General features: G+C 41.1%; 1 protein-coding gene across 1 annotated transcript in view; it reads left to right on the top strand.

Annotated features, from left to right (window-relative positions):
- DLEC1 (DLEC1 cilia and flagella associated protein) overlaps positions 1-21,219 on the top strand; it is a 39,680-nt gene that overhangs the window by 16,556 nt on the left and 1,905 nt on the right. Inside the window, exons 17-37 of the mRNA XM_049798476.1 lie at positions 248-341; positions 576-706; positions 1,017-1,175; positions 3,060-3,199; positions 3,452-3,605; positions 5,093-5,203; positions 6,643-6,773; positions 7,803-7,988; positions 8,460-8,527; positions 9,641-9,792; positions 10,334-10,437; positions 11,385-11,455; positions 12,313-12,530; positions 13,482-13,616; positions 15,523-15,645; positions 16,431-16,525; positions 16,617-16,701; positions 17,241-17,441; positions 18,316-18,477; positions 19,497-19,650; positions 20,240-20,360. Coding sequence (XP_049654433.1) covers positions 248-341; positions 576-706; positions 1,017-1,175; positions 3,060-3,199; positions 3,452-3,605; positions 5,093-5,203; positions 6,643-6,773; positions 7,803-7,988; positions 8,460-8,527; positions 9,641-9,792; positions 10,334-10,437; positions 11,385-11,455; positions 12,313-12,530; positions 13,482-13,616; positions 15,523-15,645; positions 16,431-16,525; positions 16,617-16,701; positions 17,241-17,441; positions 18,316-18,477; positions 19,497-19,650; positions 20,240-20,360 — 2,795 coding nt within the window. The remainder of the gene's footprint in view (positions 1-247; positions 342-575; positions 707-1,016; positions 1,176-3,059; positions 3,200-3,451; positions 3,606-5,092; positions 5,204-6,642; positions 6,774-7,802; positions 7,989-8,459; positions 8,528-9,640; positions 9,793-10,333; positions 10,438-11,384; positions 11,456-12,312; positions 12,531-13,481; positions 13,617-15,522; positions 15,646-16,430; positions 16,526-16,616; positions 16,702-17,240; positions 17,442-18,315; positions 18,478-19,496; positions 19,651-20,239; positions 20,361-21,219) is intronic.

Raw genomic sequence — 21,219 nt, 5'->3', positions numbered from 1 at the left:
GTCTTTCCACTCTTACCATGCTCAGTTTATTTCAATATTCAAGTGAAAATACAGTATGTTGTAGCTAGACTCAAGGTATATTAGTAGGTCGTAATGTTTAGTGGTGATCAGGATATGGTTAGAGTTTGCAAAGTATGTAAAGTAAGACTTGCAATATCTAGTTTGGAGTGCATCAGTACTCTCAGCAAATTGGCTGGTTGCTATGAAAGCTTAAAGTGGATTCATTGTCTCCTTGATTTTAATTTAGATGTGGAATAACAGCAAATCACTGATCAAGTACACATGGGAGAAAATCATGCCCTGTGACATCATGGAAGTTGAACCTCATACTGGCGTCATAGGTAAAGTTTCTGTGACTTGCAAGCACCAATTAATGAAAGAAATATTTAAATTGGTATCAGTGGAAGTGAAAAGTCACAGAGCACTATAATGCAAGGTGCAAAACAAGATGTGATCCCTAGCCAAGTGAAGCCAGAAGGAGACTTAGTTTGGTTCCAGAAGCTTCAATAACAGGCTTGCAGCAGGTGGTTTCTTTGCAAAAAGGTGAGACAGGACCCTGAATTTTTCTTTTCTAGATATGAACAATTGCTGTGAATTTGAACTGGCAATTACTGGAAGCAAACCTGGGTGCATCAGCCGTAACCTGCAATGTAGAATTGAACACTGTCTAGAGCCAGTTGTGCTGCATGTTGAGGCTGCTTTTAAGGTAAGGAACAGTTCAGTGTTGCAGGATGACTAGCTGTGGGGCCTGGCCATTGTCCATATAAAGCTTTGTGCCTCTTAAAGGCGTGGCAAATCTAAAGCAGTTACAAACAGGAATTATTTCTGCTGTCTAGTAACTATTGAGGCAATGTGATTACTCCCATGACAATAAGAAATTTTCTGCATTACACGCAATGCATTTGCTTTCTGCTATTCTCTGTGAAATTGAATTTTAATCTTAGATAATGTATGCTTCTTAATTAGGCAGTTTTGGCAGAAGTGTCCATTCTGACATCTGTTTCCTGGTATCCTAGGGTCCACTTCTTTGTATTGATGTTCCATCACTCTGGTTAGGTTTGACTAAGCAGGGTGAGAGTGTGTTAAGAACCTTTGAGATTAAAAATCTGTGTCAGCTGCCAGCACAATGGAGAATGCAAGAAAGCCAGGTTTGTCTAGCTGAAAGGAATGAAGAGGTAAGTCACGGCTATAGCTGGCTGTGTTCCCTCTTTAGCTATTTTTTCCTTATGCTTAGGAGTTGTAATATTCATTCCAGTATCAAAAGTTCTAATTTCTGTGACTTCTTATGGAACTGGTTCCACACAGTTCCATAAGTGCACAAGTTCTTTTGAGATTAAATGCTTCTTTGCAATTTTTCTCTGTTTCCATATATTACAAATCCCCTGCCAGCCTAATGCAAAGATATATGGAGTATTTCCTGTATGACAGTGATTTCAGCTGCTGCTGATCTAAGTAAGCATAAGACTTTATCAGAACTGAGGCTGCTGAACACTCTTCCCACACACCCACATCAGCATCTTGGACAAGAATCTCAGCACCTACTGAATTGGGCCTTTTGGCTTTAAACAATAGCTTTGAAACATGCAGATGTGTCCCAGAGTAACTTCTTACCACAATGAATACTAAAACTATTGTTTAATATTATCTAGACTGTGATGTGTCAAATGCAGTCCATTCCAGTCTTTCACTTCAGAGCTCATTCCACCATTTCATATGAAAAAACTAAAGCAGCTTGGAGGCAATACTGGTGGCAAAGAATTGAGTGAAAGCTGCTATCTGCAGACCATCACATATTCCTAAAATTAATAAAAAATAATAAAAGAAGGCTAAATACTTATTTTGATTATTTGTGGCACACAGTGGGCTTCGTAGCTAGATTTCTCCTTGGTGTTACGCATTAAAGGGAAGTAAGGAAATCTGGATTCTGGGGTAAGTGCTTTTTGTTGTAATGAAAGGCCAAATTCTTCCTCTAGGGCTCTTTACATAATTACCCATGCAAGGAATCGAGTTCACTTGTTTCATGGCAAAATTGGTCTAAATGCTGTTCAGCTGTTCTGTTTTTCTGGACAGACTGCCAGATTTGCAAAGGAGAGAGAAGCTTGTTAAGCGGGAACTTTTATTGACCATCAGGAAATGGAAGCCTGTGAGAAATTGTACTGTATCCCCATGAGTTCTTAAGCTTCGTTTTCTTTTCTACGTATCACGTAGATATCTCACCAACTTTGGGTGAAAGATGATGGCAAAAAGAAAAGATTTATGAGTGGTGGTTATGGCAGCCTTGCAAAACAGTCGTGTGTGTGTGTGTCTATCCCTTTTCCTGCAGAACAATTGTAATCAGAAGTACCTGATTAGCGATAGGGGTGTCCTGGAGGAGACCCTGTCCTCACAGTCCTCAAGCCCTTACTTCTCACTGTTATTCCTTTGTCCCCTGCCATTCCCAACAATTCCCTGAACGCCAGAGAGATTTTAAACTTAATCTCTTGAATTTGTCATCCCAGAGCCTGTTCATATCCCAGTGAAGATCATAGATAAAGTGTTCCATTCCTCCTGCATAAGAGCTACCCCTTTCCTTTTCCAAACCTCTCCAGCCCCCACCCCACACTGGTGCTCTTTCTGTTTCCACTCCTCCAGCCCTCCTTCCTTGACCTTCTGTCCAAGAATCTCCCCAACTTGTGGCATCTTGCATAGCTGCTGCTCAGCCCCTCCACTTAGGAGAAGACACTGCTACTGCTGCTGGCTGCTTCTCCTTCACGTTCCCCCTCACTCCATGCACAGGCATCCCTGTTATGCCCTTGGCTCTGACTGCCCTTCTCTTGGGTCATTGCCTTTTTATTAGCTGCCCCCATAGAAGCAAAGTCCTGCTTCCTCATCTAGCCAGGTTTTCACAAAGCTAGCATTGTGCTTACCGAAATCAACCCAGGTGGGACTCCAGGAACAGAAAGGACATGTCTGAGGGAAAACTAGACACATGCAAGTCCTAGTTAGATTGTGTGGCTTCAGCATTTTACACTTGCTTTGCAGATGTCAAAGAAATTTCTGTTTCCTCTCTCCTCTCTTAGGTATCTCCCTTTACCATTCAACCGTCTGCTGGAGAAATACCTCCTTTGGGTATATGCAGTGTGTCAGTTCAGTTCACATCATTACTGTGCCAGCGTCTCCAGACAGTATTAGAACTAGAGGTAGAAAATGGAGAAGGAAGGTAAGGGGGAAAAGTGGTATTCTGCTTTGTTTTTTCCTGAGATTCACATATGATTTTCACTTTAGGTAGTTTTATCTCCTAAAACAAAAATATGTAGCAGGAACTCAGAAAGGGGTTGTGTAACCTATCAATGAACTATCCAATCACTAATATTGCTAAATAAACATAATCATCATTCTTTCCAGCATGCTGTTGTATGTCTAGCACATTTCATTAACGATAACAATAGACCATCTGTGTGTTTATTTCCAGTCATCTTCCTGTTTTTGTTGAAGTTCAGACCCCCCAAGTGTGCCTGATATCTAGTCATCTAGTATTCACTGAAATTTATACTGGAGTTCCTGCCAAAGCAACCAGCAAACTTTTTAACCAGACACTGCTGCCAGCAAAATACTTATGGGGCAAGGTAAATGCGCTTCTAATGGATGAAGCATACAGCAGGGATGGAAATTGCAATTTCTATCAAAATACAAATAATAACTACTCCTAAAAGCTTTCCTGATGTATCTTTTGAGTAGTGATTGCTGTTTACTGGCTTATGAGCAGAACTACAACTTGAGACCAGCCTTTATGAAAATATTAACTACCAGTTGATGTCAATATGCTCTTACTGACTTTGGATCATCCCTGGGAGAATGGGTGGGCAGAGATGTGAGAGGAAATGGAATGTAAGCTACCAGAGTATTAAACAAAGTACCGTGGCAGTTTAGGGTTTGCATTTAATTTAGCAGAGCAAAGAAACAATGGTGCTTTTGAATTGTGTCTAAATTTTGCTTAAATTTCACATTCTGGGTGGGATTCATCTTACAGATTAGGGCCTCTAAATTTAATGTCAGTATTTAAGCTATGGTCTGAACTCTATTTTCAGTCAATGGAAATCTGAGGAGGAAGGTGGTCACAAGAACATATATGTCTAGTGTCATTTTGGATGCTGTAGAGTGTTATTCCTGACCTCCAGGTGCCACTCAAGAAGTGTGGTCTCTTGTAAGTCTTGTCACAGCAGCCAGCCATGCATGTATGGATTGGTTACCCTCTGTGCCTGTGTTTAGGCAACTGAATCCTACCCCATCTATACAGTTGATGGAGTCCAGGGAAGTATTCAGCTCCTCCTAAAATGGACATCTACTTTGGTCTATAGAATGCTCTCTAAGACATACTAACTGGATGTCTTGGCCACAATGGTAGTGTGGATGCCCACTACACATACAATTAGGTGACTTAGCCGGTAAGCTGAAACCTACTGTCAGCACCTTGGTCATTCAGATCTACTCTGACATCCAGGGTTCAGCTCAGTTGCCTACATAAAAGCATTCAGTGCCATCCAAGATGTCCTCAGGTCCCCAGGGGATCCTAACAGAGCATGTGGATGATATACGACCTATCGGAAAACCTTTCGGAACAGCTGGAACCTAGGGGGAATATCCACAGCATTTTACATGGTATCTGATGCTCATGTGTGAGCAACTGAGTTGAACCCCTGGATTCATGCCATATGCAGTTAGTCACTTAGGGGAGGTGCCAACACCAGGATTGTCTCTGTAGACCACCTCTCTAGTCAGAGTAGAGAGATGGGGCATCTCTAGGATCCTGCTCCAATATCAGATACATTGACTTCACCCTGGAAAGGCTTGTGACTGTGAGAGGGACAACAGTGACTCTGCTCCCAGGCCAGATGCCTCAGTTGGGCACCTGAAGTTATTTGGAATGAATGTAGGCATGAGGATCTTATGAACCATGGGGGAACTGTAATGCAAGCCTCAACAAACTGTATGTGTTGCTACCTGAAAGTGTCCTAAACCTGAAAATAACTCTGTCGTTATAGTCCTCTTTGATCTGAAGAGAAAATCTGAAAGAATCAGAGTTAGCTGAATGTCTGTCCTTTCTGTTTGGCAGCTCATTGGAAGTCAGGCAGCTTTCTGCTCCGCCACTGTCTTCCCAGCCAGTGGCACCTTAGGCCCAAATGAGGAAAAAGAATTCTGCATAGAGCTGTCAGCTAACATCATGGTAAGTTTAAAAACTGATGCAATTTTTGTCAAAACAGCAACACTAGCATTCTCATCTCACCTCCATCTGGCAAAAGGAGGGATTGTTATATACAAAACATAACGCTCTTTTTTCTATACAATATCTCTGAAATTGCTTTGCTTTAGAGGTACCATGGTTGAAGGCAAGAATTAAAGCAGTCCACATGGCGTGCAATTTTCTACCCTGCCTCTTTGTTTCTCAATTGTTCTTGTTTTCTTTCTTGAATGCCTATTCAATTACTCTTAATGCTTATCACTTTTCTTGGAGCATACAGATTGTCACTTTGAATTATCCCAAATTAAATGGAGCAGACTGGCATATATAGTATACTTCTGCTTTTCTGAATGCAACTGAGCTCATGACAATTTGATATTTGAAAACTTAAAAGGGGCTGATGGGACTCAGAGTCTGCAAAATACGGTATAGACTGCAGAGTTTACAAGCTTCAGGAGTTCAGCCATAGACTTTATGGGGGCATTCAAACAGCTGATTTAATGCAACTAAATAAAGGAGCTTCCTGTAGGTATTGTGTATTAGTTCCCATTATAGTCACTGGAGACCTAAGTTTCATTTATTTGCTTAAGAGTAGGTTTTCAGTACTATCAGAGATGCCCTAGCAGATCTCAGATACTCATGTATGTCTGCGATATGTGGCACAGCATCGCAGTAAACTTGAGCCTTCTTCATGGAAAGCTGGAAGCTCAATAGGACATATAGGGCATCCAAAAGGGCACTTTTGCATATGGCTGGGGACCTGAAAGCCATCCAAGCCACCTACAAGAAAGGTGAGCTAGATGCCTAAGGACAATTAATGAATCAGTGGAGTTTTAGAGCTCATATTTGGAGTTCACCTTTATAGGTGAACTCAAGGGCTCACATTTAGGGAGTTAGTTTTAGAAGTCTGAATCTGGAGCTGAGTCCCAGTCTACTATTTTATGCATAATGCACTGATTCATGTATTGGTAAGGCAAAAATAGAATAGTAAGCCAGAGTACTAGTGTGACTGGGCCACATAATTCATCCTACAAATCCTGCTTTTAAACCCAGGTAGATATTAAACCTTGGTTTTAGAAGATTATTTAAGCATGACTAGAAGTGATTAATGCTTGGAGCTTCAACACTTGCAGGAAGTGTGTCAAAAATCACTAATGGAGCAGGTTTAGGCTTATAGCCTGATGTGGGTACAAAGCCAAGAAATAGCCACAAATATTTAGCTTGGTACTGCCTTCTAAGCAAATCTGATGCTGGCAGAAAATGCACTTAAAACAATTCAGTAAAACTTTTCACAGTTCTGTTGTAGTTCTGGTTTTAGTCCAGTGAAGTTTATACATGTTTTCTAAATAAATTTCCTAATAAGGCTGCCTTTCCTCTGTGATATTTGCATCATTCACAAGGAAATTTGACTCTTTGCCTTTCAGGGTGAGCTGAAAGACCTTGCCCTTTCCTGTAGCATAGAAGACATGATTGAACCCCTCTTTCTAAGCATTTCTGGAGAAGTGAAAGGACTGCATGTCACCTACTCAGTACCTTGTGACAGTGGAGTTGCTAGGTAAATCAAGGGTTTACCCCTGAACTGAACAAAAATTACTTCTTCCCAAAGCAAAAGTACAGTAGAGAGGGGAAAAAAACACGTATCTCTGTAAACTTCATTCCTCTTCCTGCTGTAGGCAGCAAGGATAATAAAATGTGCTGGGACAATTCACTGAAGGTGCCTGTGTGAAGAAAAGGTACTGGGTTTACACCCTAGCCAAATTCAGCATCTTCATAAGCCCAAGAGAAGACTGGAGAAGAGCACTGCTCCACTCCCACCATTATTTAGCTGCAAGAAAGTAAATTAACAACTGTGAATTCATTAATTCATGAATAATAAATTGGTGTGAAGTTAACTGCACAACTGCACATTAGTGAAACTCATGTTCATGTGTTGTGTCTGTTCTCCCTTGTGCTACTGGCACTTGCAACCTACCAGTTGCCTTGATGCTTTTGTGTATAGAGAGCATGAAAAATTACCTTTCTTCCTGGTCACCAAAGTGTGGGACCTCTTCAGTCCTTCACGTGTCTGTGAGTAACAACTATTTTCTGGAATGCCCAAAATTTGCAAATTCAACTCTTAGGTGTGAATTTAGAATTACAGAATTATACCCAAGATCCTGTATTTTGGACCATTAAGTTTTGTTGTTGCACTGTGAAACATGATATTAAAGAAAGATGAATTACTTCTCTTTGACTTGGTATATCTGACTGATTTTTATTTTATTTTTCTGATATGTAGCATCATTACTGTCTTTTGGAATATGCTCATCTTTATATATTTTTATATAAATAAAAATGGCTTTAATTTGGTAGGTCACCGTGTTATACATGATAAAAATTTTACCCAAAATAAATCCTTATATGGATAGAAGTGAAAAACTGAAAAGCAGTAAATGCTGATGACAAAAATCATAGGCTGCATGGTCCTTTTGCCCTGGTCACCACAATCACATTGCATATTGCACATTATTAAGTCTACTGAAATTATCTGTGGCGTAACAAAACAAGACTGATGTTTTAACACTAATGTAATTTTTTCTGACAGTGGCGAAAGACAAATGTTACAAAGCCCGTGTGATCTTCTTTTGGACTTTGGATCTGAAGTTGCATTCAAAGACATAGTAAAGCGTCAGCTAATTCTTACCAATCACACTGGAATCAGTGCTCCATTCAAACTAGAAGCTGAGTATTTTACTGGCTATTCACTTACTCCAGAACAAGGAATCTGCCTGTAAGTCTTGCTTTTCTGCATAATGACTCAAATATTAATTTAGGTCTGGATTAAATCTGAAATCAGGACAGAGTGCTATAACCTCTGTCACGAGATACACTTTCTGCAGTGCTTTGGTGGGGTTTTCTTAAGCTCCCTTACTCTGTGGTAATGAAACCTGCTGGTGAAGTTTCCTGCAGAAATAGCTAAATTGCAATGCAAGGACGGAAGATTTAGCTGGTGTAAATGGCAAAACACTCTGTTTAAGCTGGTTTACACTGGCCAAGGCTCTGTTGTGTTAGACTGTACACAGAATCTTACAACTCTCAAGCTGATTCACTCTTAAGGATGTTACTTTCAAAAAATGCTTTGTAGACAGTCCTTCTTTAGCTTATAATGGCCGCTGATTTTGGAGTAAGGTAGAGCTGTTACTTTAGCAGAGTCTTTCTCATTTCACAGAATTGTCTTTGTGAATTTTTTAATTTTTTCAAGCTCCTCAAGCTACCTGGTGAAAAGAAGAGGGCCCGTCACAAAATATGCAGCCAGAAGAGCACGGTCAGGTATGAGAATAGTTGTTAATCCCCTCAGTGGAGAGAAGGCAAAAGCCAACTGTCTACCATATTCAGCATTAAATATGCCAGTCAGGCACCTCATTTCATTCTTGGAGTATCTGGGGAAGTCTGCACAGTTAAGTGATTTAGTTCCTCAGTTCTTTATTGAGTTTGAAAGCCCACATTGCATAAGCATTAGGTCAATCTCTCCCTTCCCCCCCGCTTCTTTTTTCTCTCTCCCCACCACCGCCTGCTTTCTCTCTCAGTTCACTCCCAGGATCACTCCCAGCCCACAGTATGGATGACGTGCATAACATTTGGCTATTTCCCTCCTATGCAGTCTTCCAATACCATTGCAGCAGGCTTTTTTCCCTTCAAACGCTTTTATATACCCCTCCCACTGTGGAAAGCTACAGCACAGCACATGTATCATTTCTGTTGCATTGTACTGAAAAATAATAATATTTGGAGCTACATGAGACCCAGGGAGGGGGGAAATAAAGTGTGGATGTGTCTTCTGTATCTAAAATAAAACTTGGACGTATTGATACCTTGCCATAGTGTTTGGTATCTGTTAGAAAGACAGAGATTTTCAGCTGTTGAATTAGTACTTAAGACTGCAAAAATGCTGTTCTGATAGATTCCATGCAAGCGTATTGATTTAGAAGGCTAGGTGGTTCAGAATGTGGAAAGGCTTTGCTCTTTTTAATTCATTCTTTGTGTTGAAGAGCACAGAGGTAGACAGGCTGCTGCTAATAGAAAGATAACCAGTTAGCACAAATTCCATCTTATTTTTCTCAAATTGAGGGTGTGTTTTCATGTAACCAATTAGTGCCTTGCATATCCCAGAGTCCTGGATCAGGTTGTTGGAAGGGAGTCCTCCTATGAAATAATCTCTGCAAGAACTAACTCTCAAAAAACAAAATAAGACCCACTGCAGAAAGGAACTTGGGTAAAGTGGTATAAATTTGGGTTGTGTAAATGATCCCAGGTTTTTCTGAAGCCAGTGAAGTTAGGCTGATTAACACCAGCTAAAAATATGGTCCTATATATTCTTTGAAAGACGAACTATGTTCCATTTCCTCAAAATTAATCAAACGCTTCTTTTCTGTGCTCCTTCAGAGTTTGCAGCAGCAGTGTTGTCTCATGGGAAGGGAGTAGCTTTCCATATACAACCTTCCACAGGAACTCTGAAAGCCTTCCAGCAGCTAATCATAGAAATAACAGCTTACAACAACATGTGGGGAGAGTATCGGGATGATCTTTCCTGTAAGGTAGGTGGGGCTTTGGTTTTAAGTGAAGTATTGCTATAGCAGATTTTACACCAATTATATTTCCCAGATTCCTTTCTGTTAAAAATACTTTTTCAGTTTGTTAGGACTTCTGTAAAAATTCAGGGTAGATATTGCTATACCGCTGCCTCCAACAACATGGAAGGAACAATTGTTTGCTCTTGCAGTGCGTGGTTTAGTTTTGTGGTAACATATTTATCCCTTGGGAGGTTTTCATGTGCCTTTAAAATGACTGGAGCAGTTTTGATTTATAAAATCTGTTTGGTAGCTGGCCAGTGCACTACTCTGCTCTACCAATACAATATAGTTTGCTGTATGGAAAAGCCACAGGAAAGCTGATGAATGTATGAGGTATTGCATTCGCCTGCTGAGAAGAGCTTTCGTTAGCATATGAATTAGATGCCATCAAAAGAAACCAGTTCAAAAATATTTGAAAAGCAAATCAGTTTTCAAAACATGCTTTTGTAATGGAGAGAACTAAAGTTTTATCTTGATTCTAATAGCAAAAATTCATTTTTAATAGGTGGGAGACTTACAACCTAAATTAATTCCTATGCAAATGACTGTAAAAGGCTGTCCAATCTTCCTACAGATGACAGGACCACAAACAGAGCAACCCATAATAAGGTATAGCGCAAAATACTGTCAGAGAAGTCAGGGAATTAAATACCTTTGGAATAAAGCCAACACACACACCTGTTTCCATCTTTTTGTGATATGAAAAGGTCAGCAAAGTGACTGTCAAAAGTACAATATCTGCTTCTATAACACCAATACATTTGTCTTTGCCAGCATAATTAGAAGAGAATCTGCATACAAGCCTTCTCAGGTTTACCAGCAATCACTGTTCTGGGTTTACAGTCATAGAAGTTCACTCAGTCCAGCCTCACCTGATTCTGTGGAGTTGGAAACTGGTACACAGTGGCAGTTGTCATCATCACTCACAGTCCATTTCTCCCTGTCCGTTTACCTGGACCAGGAGAAATGCAGCCCCAAGGTAAATAGGGGCAGGGGAAGGTTTAAGCCCTCTCATACAGCAAGGTGCATCTGCACATCTGGGTGAGGGGTAAGGGCTGGTGTACAGGGACGACGGCACTACACACTCAGCCAGCTTCCATTCAGTATGACTGCTTCTTTCTGACTTGAGAACAATTAGCATTTTGCATCATACTGCAGCCAAGAGCATTTGCAGTGTCAGCTCTGTAACGGGTCATAGAAAATGGATTTAGCTATCCACCTTAAAAAAAAAAAATTACACACCTCGAAATCTGTGTCTGACACAGGTCAGTCCACTGCTGTGTAGCCATTTGCTGCTGCTGCCAGAGTGTTTCGCAAAAGCTGACTTCACATGTTTACCCTGAAGTGTCTGAGACAGCGAAGAAAACTGGAAAAAAGAGACTGATTAAATAAAGCAATATTGTACTTCACGGTATAGGCCACGCTTTACCTGATAGCCACTCTTAACAGATTGCCAGTGTAGCCAGATATGTTTCCACTGTTAAACAAATCTTTAATGATTTCAGACATTCACTTTTATTTTCTGCATGTACTGACAGCAAGGTTCCTCCCCTCAGGTTTGGCACTCAGTTGTCTGGAGGGCCTCCTGTCTTTCGGAGGGTCCAGCTCAACAATCCTACTCCCTTTGGTAAGAATGACTTTTGTACAGCAAACGTCGACACTTGCATTGCGCTCCTTATGAGAATGAAAATAGAAGAACACATTAACATGTTAAATAACAGGCCTACTTGTTTCCTAGTCAAGATGGTTTTTGTAAAAATAATGGTAGTATGTAAGAGAGCATCTAAGCTGTTTTCTAGCTTAGCTAGTACAGAACAATAATACGTGTTGTCAGGTCTTTATATGCATAGTAGTATTTATCATTATGGCATTACCACCATGAATATTAGTTTGCTTTCTGGAACAGTAAAGCGGGTAAGCTCCAGCCAGAGTGTAGTAGAATATATGTAATTGACTCAATGTGTTGTTACTATGAAACTGCACATCCTACCCTAATGTGTCTGGTTTTATGCTCATTGAAATGATGGGAATTCAGGGTTTTCCATCCTGTTTTCTTAAATCTCTCATAGCACTAACCCTGGTCAATCAGACATGCTACCTGCTTCTTAGTGGCATCATCTGGCTCTTCTGTGTTTAGTCTTTTTATCTCAAGTGAGATTTTAAGCTCTTCAGAGCAAAGGTCAATCACCTTTTTTTTTTTCCCCCCAGAATGCCACCAAACATATTTGCTTAACAAACAAAATACTCATAATTTACTTTAATGTTATTAAAAGTATAATTTAGGACCTAGAGAGTGGACAAGCTATTATAAGAGCATAGCACGCACAGTCTTACAAGAAGCATGGAAAGCTTAAGATACGCTTTAATACAAATCCAGTTGCTAAACACAAATTTGTTACTTGGTATTCTGGTTCTCCAGTACCAACTAAGCTATGAGTCTTCTCAATGACCAGAAATAATTCTCCTTTCTCCTTTTTAATTCAGACATCCGCCTGGACTGGGAAATTTACAACCAAGAGCAAGACGATAAAAAGCTGGTGGACCTGTTGATGTTCTTTGGAGACCCTTTTCCTCCTGAGGACATGGATGAAAATGAGACTACATCAATTGGTAGCACCTCAGAGTCAGAGATCGTGTTAAAGTTGGATCAAACTGCCATTCCCTGCGGAAGCATTTATCCAGCTTCGCAAACCACAGATGAGGTCAGCTGTTAGTCTGTTTTTTATACTGCTGCTGAGATACATGATGGGTTTCTTGGCATGAAAGGCTGAAAACAATAACACACGATATAACTTGTAACTAAGAGCTAGATTGTTAAAAGAAATGTCAGCTCCTCTCACGGCAAATAGCTCTTCAGCTTTTCCTTTTCTTAAAATTGTTAGAGAAGCTGATGAGATACTTTTTAAAATACTGTCATTGAAAAACTAATGCCATTTTTACATGAAAGTGTTATGATATCTAAAACTCCTTAATTTAGGTCTGCTTTTCTCATGGGTCCTGTATGGTGTCAATGTGTGCCATAGTCAGGGAGCAGAACCTAATCTGCGAAGTTCAAATTACAGCTAATGATATGGAGGTATTTATCCCAGTGCTAAAGTTAGATTGGTTCTGTTACTCTGTTAGAATATGGTAACATCTATTACATGTGAAGTTTGATTATAGTATGGCAATTTACTGTCTTGAAGAGCTGGGAGTGACAAGGAGAAGGTATCATGCAGGATATGTATATTTTTCTGCCAAAAGCTTTACAGAAAAGGTATTAAAATCACATTTTCTCTCCTTCAGCACAGAAGGCATAGTTGTTTTGAATATACCTCTAACCTTTCTTGTGCAACAAGGGGACATTATTGCCCTGGAGTGCTGGTTTGTATAATGGGTCAGAGATGTCACGGTTGAGTGCTTCTCTTGGTAGAACAGGACCCAAGAGGGCACGTTTTCCAGGGAGTTCAGGAACAGTTTCAGGAGAGCAAACCTATGCATGAAAAAAATTAATGCACAGGACGCATCCACATGTCCAGCTTTTGTGCCAGAAAAAAAGAAACTGGAGTTGGCCTTACTTACTGACCAGTGCAGCAGTCCCCTGTACGCTTCACTTGCATTCCTCCTTTGTAGCCTAACAGTTTTAACCATTCCCCACCCTTGTGTCTCTGCAGTCTTCAGACTCTGACAACAAAGAGAAGGAAATCATCACTCAAGAACCTACAATACAGAAAATCGTCTCTGTACTTATACGACCTCATGAAGGGGTTCCTGCAGACAACCTCTACTCCATTACCCCAAGACAGATAGTAAGCTTTTACATTTTCTTTGTGCTTAGATTTAGCCTATTTTCTGCAGGGCAGAGGAGACAGAGAAGCAGGAGGAGGTAGCTTTGGTTTGGGGTAGAGCCTACTAAGCAGTGAAACAGCAGGCTGGGAGGCTTTGCAGTCTTGAAGATGACCATGAGAAGAGTTTGCAAAGTCAACAGAAAAAAGAAAGTGCCTTACCTACATTTCAGCAGTTAACTCATGACTGGAATTAAGTGTTCAGTTGTACTAGGCTCTCTAGAGTGGCATCTCTGGTCTTCTCACTTGGGTTGCCTTGGTGTGGCATTAGGTGGGAGGCATCCAGCCTGAAACTTTGGAAGCATGGTATTTAACCAGGGCAGATTTGCTAAGTAGATGTGGCAGAGTTGGAAAGCAGGCTGCTGGGAAAGGGGTGCTCTGTACACAACTCTTTTGGATAAACTGTTGTAACCCACAGTACTTCAAAAGTAACTGGTGCAAATAGGGGCCACAGTGTCACAATTCCTTAGGAATAAGAAAAAGCAAAGACAGCACTGGAAAGATCTAATTGTGAGTGACAGGGTTGCCCAAAACATCAGTGTATCAATTTTGATTCTTAAGTATTAGCAAGTTTTTTTGCCAAAGGGTTTCAGTTACAAGTTAGAATGAGCTAAAGATTACATAAAAGAAATAATTACAGAAATGGCATCTCAAAGAAATGAAGCCTACAGTCAGCTCTGGGGTGATTGAGGCTGTGATAGTTCAGATAAACAAGTGCCTCACTGTGGAGGCAGCCTCTGTCGGGTGTAGCCAGCAGCGAGCTCGGCCCATGTGGAATGGAGTTGATGCCTATACAGTCATTTAAGTAGTCCTCTGCAGAAGTGTTTTCCATGTTTCTGCTATTGCTCCGGGAAGGTCTGTTAGCTCAGGTGTTGTGCAGCACAGCTGGCCAGACCTGGCTTAAGTCCACGTCTGAACAGCTAAGATCTCTATGACCACAATGCACGGACCCTGCAGTGTTATAGGATGTGACAGTGCTTACTAGCTCTGCTCTGGCCTCGCTAGACCTTAGGCAGAGCTTTCTTATGCTCCTCACCACCCTGAGCAGGGGAACACAGTGCAGGGAGAGCCGAGCTAGTTTTGCTTCTACTGAATGTAGGTCCAGGAAGACCAAATATCTTGTCCTGTGATCACATGAGATGGGAGAGTTTGTGTCTGCACAGCACTAGCCTGAGAGCAGTACATGGCACATGGCCCCTGAGCTTACAAACTCTGCTAGACATGAATTGGCTCTGCAGGGAAGTGGCAAAGGTTTTTCTGCAGCAATAGCAGGATTTAATCATAACCCACATATATTTCTGCAGCAATAGTAGGACTTAACTGTAACATGCATAATGCACCTGAAGAAAGCAGGATCTATTCAACCTGTAAATCCACTGTAGCTGGATAGTGCATTTGACTACATTCCCTGGTGTCATATAAAATAAAAAAATAGCCAAGAGTATAGTGATCTGTAAAATACTCTTAATTCACACTTGTAACTCTTCAAAAAATATTTCTTTCATCTGTGACTGCTGTCAGTTGTGGGAGAATCATCTGAGTTAGTTAGCTATGGAGTAAGTGAGCAGAACTGGGTATTTTTAAAAACAAGCAAACAGGTGTGTGTATATATATTTTTGTACTTACAGAGTTGGTCTGTCACTGTGGTTAAACTCTGTTGATGCTAAAAAGCGGCTACACTGGTATTTGCAGCTGAAATAGTTGTCAGTTTTGTTGTTACATGTTGTCATTTTAGGGCAAGCCTGAGCGTAGCCCATCCCCAGGAGATGTCATGCTGCTTGTGCAACTCAGTTTTAGCAGCTGAGTGCTGAGGATGCTTGTGCAATCCCAGGCAGCTCCCTGCACTACTGAACTGTTCTCTCGACTGCAGGTGGTTCCAGGAGGTGGCAGCATCTCCGTTTTCATCTCCTTCACCCCACGTGTCCTCCCAGAAACTGTGACTGAAGTGCAGTGTGAAGGGTTTGTGCTGGGTTTCATGAGCCTAGACGACGAGGTAAACTGACTCCCACAGCAAGGCTAAAGATGGCTAGAAAATAATCGTTTCCCTTCCTGTAATTTATGTATAATCTGCTCTGTACCTGGCCAGTCTGTATAAACAGTCCTGTTCCTGCTACCCTGTACATCCTTCCTTAACTAGGGTGGTTCATTTGTTGTATTTGCCTTTTAGCTTGGAAGCATTCTGGGGTGGGAATGTCACCATCTTCTTACATTGTCTGGTGCAGTAGACCCCAGACAAAAGCCCAGGGTTTGAAACGCTATCACAACATCAGGTTTTATTGATAACAATCGTTAACAATGGGACTGAGACTCAGGACTGCTGAGTTCTGTTCCTGGCTCTGCATCCACCTTCCTGTGTGAATTTGGACAGCATATCTCTCCTCTGGGAAACTTCCTCTTCAACAACTGCAAGTGCAGCTCACGGGCTAATGTGAGGCTTGAATAGTGTTTTATGAATTGCTCTGCAGTTCTCTGACATGAATCATTGCAAAGGTGCAAGTATAATGAATGAATGTAATAGAATATTTAATAAAAATGTCCCTAATGCTCCTGATTCCTGGAGGAAGAAACATCTGTGCCTCTGTTAACCACAGCCATTCAGAGTTCAACTACTGCTTAGCTTTTTGCTGTTCCTTGCATGTTACCACCATGTCTTACAAACAGGCAATACATTGTCAAGCAGAATCCTATTTTGGCTAACAGCCTCTCGGGCTAAAAGTAGGGTTTCAGGTTTTAGTGCTATCATTTTACACATTGTTTCTGTTCTCATTTTGTTGTCAGCTTGCAAAGACAGTGCCAAACAAAGTGCATCGCAGATATGGCTATGAAGCTCCACCGTTACGAGTAGACATGCAAGCTTTCGTAAGTCATGCTCTGTAAGTACCATCTCACTGACGGCTGGTACGCTCGCAGAATGAATCAGCCTGAAGGGCAGGGCTCTGACCAGCTCTGATTCTTTACACTCAGGTTAAAAGTAGACATGGATCATGACAGAGGAATGGTGTTTTATTCAATGGCAAGTCATCTCATACCAGAGCAGCCTCTGTTAGGAGTAAGTATTTCACACACCGATGTATTCAGCTGGTTTGTACTGGTGTGCTACTGTAAGAATTCAGAGCTGTGTGCACATGGTTTTTAAAATGCATCTTTATCCCCAGTAGCCTCATCTTGCAATTTTCTACATTGCACATAACTAGATAGGTAAAACAAAAGGGATACAAGTACTTATCAGCTAGGAATAAGCAAAGCTGAGCTCAGACAATGGCTATTTTATACATCTTTTTCTTTGTAGCGGAGTTTGTAAATAGAAAAATAAGTACTTATTTTCAGGACATAAAGGTCTGATAGCAGAATGAGTCACTTACAGTGGCCTGGTCAGTTTCTGTGACCCATGACATTCTAAGACTTTTTATTACGTTATTTGTATTTTGTTTTTTTACTCAAGAAATTTTGAAAAACACGAGTAGAAAATACTGGGTTGCTTTGGGGTAAAGTCCTTCAGATCTCCAGTTGTGCTGAATGACCAGACAGACTACCACATACCTCTCAAGGGAGTTACAACTAACCAGTTTTGAATCATTTCTCTACCAGGTTTTGACAGATTCGGTAATGACTCAGAGTTTGAAACTCATCAATTGCACTAAGGTTCCTCTGTACTTCAAGCTCCTTCTGTCTACGCCCTTCAGCCTATCCAGCACAGATCCCAAAAAGAGCACCAAAACATCCCACAGCAAGAAGGAGGAAAAAGAACAGCATCCGCAACTTGTACTTTATCCACAGCAAAACATGTTGGTAGGCTCAAAAATAATAATCCTGTGGCAGAATATATAGTTCAGTAATTGGTGTGTTAGCATGGCCCAGATGAACCACAAGAAAAATACAACCAGTGTAGAAATCTCCCTATTTCAGGGGAAATAGTGGTATATTAGCAAATGCCAATTATTACAGCTTTGCCCACTCTATTGTGGGTACAAAGTATTTTTCTGCAGTTGTCCTGATGTGCTTTTCTCATCAACTCTGACCTGTTGCAAGCTCCTATGGCTTTTGGAGCTCACCTAAATCAATAGCCATATATATGCTGGACAAATTAAAAGATTTCCAAAGATTGCAGGCCATCATTTCTTTAAATTAGATGCCGGCAGTGCAAACAGAGAAAAATTGTGTTCATTTTGGGTGTACACAATGACATTAAAGGAAATGAAGTCCTGGAGTCAAGAATTAGCTAGGGTGCAAAGAATGAGCAACAGTGCATTTTTGAAGTGTGCTTCTCATTTTTCAGTGTTCATTTTGACATAGACACATAGGTCTTAATTCTGCATGTGCAGGAAGAAAGAAGACTTACATGTTTAAGACAGCTTTGGGAGTATGGTGTTTGTAACCTCAGGAATTTAGAACCTTTGTCTTGCTAGAGACTGTTTGTTCCCTGTGGTTCGGAGATTAGCTGTTCACCTTTACACTCCATCTCCGTGTACTGGATTCATAGGAAATAGCCGTGTTTTTTCTTTAATTATAATGCTTTGTTCCAGTGGGAATTTGGTTGCTGGCATGACACCTTTTGGTTCCAGTGGGAAAATGTGTGCCTGGGCCTTTCAGCAATGTTTACTTTGGATTTCCTGCACAACAGTGTCTTCTTATGTGATGGTCATCTGAATTCCTCTTCCCACAGGTGAAAGTGTCATTCCATACAACTCTGGAGTTACTTACGTATCAACATTTGCCAGATGCCCAGCTGCTTCCTGGATTCCAAGTGCTCCAGTTTGAGAATGGAGAGAGAAAGCTGAAGTTTAATCAAAATCTGGTCATTGAACATAGTAACTGCACTACCCAGGTAAGATCAGAATAAGATCTCTGGGCCCTGAGAAAAGGGCTGTGTTTTATCAGCATCTCTGACTCAGAATCAACGTGCCTTAGGATTTACTGGGCTTTGAAATATACCCACCTCTAGAGTAAATGGTGTCATCCAGTTAAAGTGAATGGCCACGGGTTTGCCAAAGGAGACAGCTCTCTATTGAGACTGCAGGTGACTTTCGGAGGGATGGAGCGATTTGGGGTCAGCACCCTGGTGCTCATACCCCAGCTCTCTGCACAGCATGACAGCCTGATGATACGCCTCAATCAAAGGGCAGCAGATCCGATGTCAGTGTGACTCTCAACGTCCTTCTGAGACACGGGGTCAGGACTGTCTCGGCAAATGTGCCAGCGACTGAGTCACCAAGCATTGCCTCCTGCAGTACCCAAGTGTTTCTTGAACGTCTCCCGAGTCTGTAGACAGATTCGTGTGCTGTGGTCACAGCCCACACACATTTAAAGACCAATCCCTTCCAGATGGAAAGCTACAAACTCCCCCAAGTCTTCAGCAGTTCTAGTACACTGCAGGCATTTTTTTTTTTATTTCATACCAGGTATTTTGGAGGACTGATCTGCGTAAGATCCAAGCGCCATATCTAAGATACTGTCAATTTAATAATACTCTTGGGCAATCTGCACAAATTGAATGACTCACAGTGGGCCATATACAGTCCTAAGGGACGACAAGATGCTGTAATGTCTGCATCTCTCAGAAAACCCTCATAACAAATCAGAATGTTCACTCTGTGTTACTTCATTAAGACCACAGCGTCTGGTTTGAAAACATATCCCAAAACAGTAAAACAAGCAACAACTTAATTCACTCAAAGCTGCAGAATGGGGAATTGGCTCTGACAAAAGAACACAGAACAACTACTCTTGATTCAGTGCTTGGGGTTAAGAATGATCCAGCTGTAGCAGGTATTATTAAAGCTCTATAAAAGTAAGTGGGTTGTTTTGGGGTTTTTTTTTCTCCTTTCCCTTTCCTCTGTTTTGCAGCTGGTCCCAGTGACTGCATACCTCACTGTTCCAGTTCTGGAGCTCTCTTGTGACACGGTTGATTTCAAGACCTGCTTTGTTGCACAGACCAAGACTGAACATGTCTTCTTGTGTAACAGGAGCGGCTGTAGAAGTTACTGGGCTGCTTTGCTGGGTATTCTGGTTTTGCAATTGGATTTCCTTGTTACACAGTTTCACTCTTCAGTGTTTTTATTTAGTAAGACTGAGTGCACTCACTCAATATATAGCCACTATATGATGATGTTGGCTGCAAGTGTATCAAGTCTACTTCTGTTCTCACTTACGTGGGCTTTTTCTTTTTTTTTTCTTTTTTTTTTTTTTTGACATCAGTGTATCTCTACTGATTTCAGCAGTTACTCCAGATTGAACCAAAAGATTGAATCACAACCCTCACAAGTACTGGACATGCTTTGCTCATTTATAATACTGTCCTAAGAGGCAACAAGAAGCAGTAGCTCCTCATGAGTTCAGTTTGAGCTTGTGTCTAACAATGTTAACAACAGGTGGGCTTCAAACAGGGCCTTATTTTGATGTGGAGACCACTGATCACTCCCCTTGATTAGAGGATGACAACAGTAACTGGCCATGTGCACAGAAAGCCTCTGATGATAGCGCAAGACATGATTTACTAGTTGGCGCATTGTTTTGAGTGCTACATGCTGTGCAAACTTGTACAAAGGGTCTTGTATTGCTTTGTTTGATATTTGCCCCTTTCATTGCAGATGAACAGGAAAGGCATAACGACCTGGAAGTCTTTTCTGTCTCCCCTACTAATGGCATTTTGGAGGCACGTGAAGGGGACCCACCTACCAAAGAGATTCTGCAGATCAGCTTTACTGCAAGGTATGGTTAACAGGACTGAAATCTTGCTGTTATTCCCTGTCAAGCCCAGACTTCTATTGCGAGTAGTCACTGAAAGCAAAGAGCAGTTCTGCTCTGTTCTTGTGTTATCAGGCTGTTCATTTTGCTTCTAACACTTGCCAATCTTTGGCTTCCAGCTGGTACTTTTTCCATATTAACAGTATTCCCTACACTGCTCCCATATATGGGATTTCTTTTGGATTTGGCACCCAGAATTTCAGACCTGAGATTTACCCACTCAAAATCATGCTGTTTCAACAGTTGGCATGACACACAGACTACGTACCACTGGATAAAATTCCTTTTTTTAGGGCAATGTCTTCAACAGAGGGCAAATCTCAGGCCTGTAATTCAGTGCAGAGGCTGATACAACAGTTGAGTCCTTTACGCATCCACAGCACTTTATTAGGACAGAGGGAGAAATGTGTCTGGAGTAGTTCAGAATTCCAGTAAAGCATGTTTGTCATGCAGGAAAGTATACTGTCTTCTGCAGTCAGTCTCAGGGTCCTCCATTATAGTTTGTGGCTTCTCTCTAGAAGAAACTTTTGCAAGTTCTTTACCTCCCTACTGGCATTCAGAGTAACTCCTGATGAAACAAATAGAGCAAAATGTTGTTCTCATACAGTGATACAATTTGTTTTATCCTTGCTTAGCCTGGTGCAATGTTTAGTGCTAGAGTCATGTTGATGTTTGACAAGAAAGAAAAAAAAAATCCATGTATTTTTGTTGCCTCTAATCCAAAGGTTTTCTACACAGCAAAGATAATGTGAGCTGCAGGCAAATGACAGCAAAGAACAGAAGAGAGCAGATGAAAATTACTTTCTTTGTCCTATAAACATCT

Source organism: Accipiter gentilis, chromosome 4, assembly GCF_929443795.1.
Source record: "Accipiter gentilis chromosome 4, bAccGen1.1, whole genome shotgun sequence".
In the NCBI taxonomy this organism is placed as follows: domain Eukaryota; kingdom Metazoa; phylum Chordata; class Aves; order Accipitriformes; family Accipitridae; genus Astur; species Astur gentilis.
The sequence above is the reverse complement of the archived record's forward strand: the minus strand, read 5'-3'. Positions and strand labels throughout refer to the sequence as shown.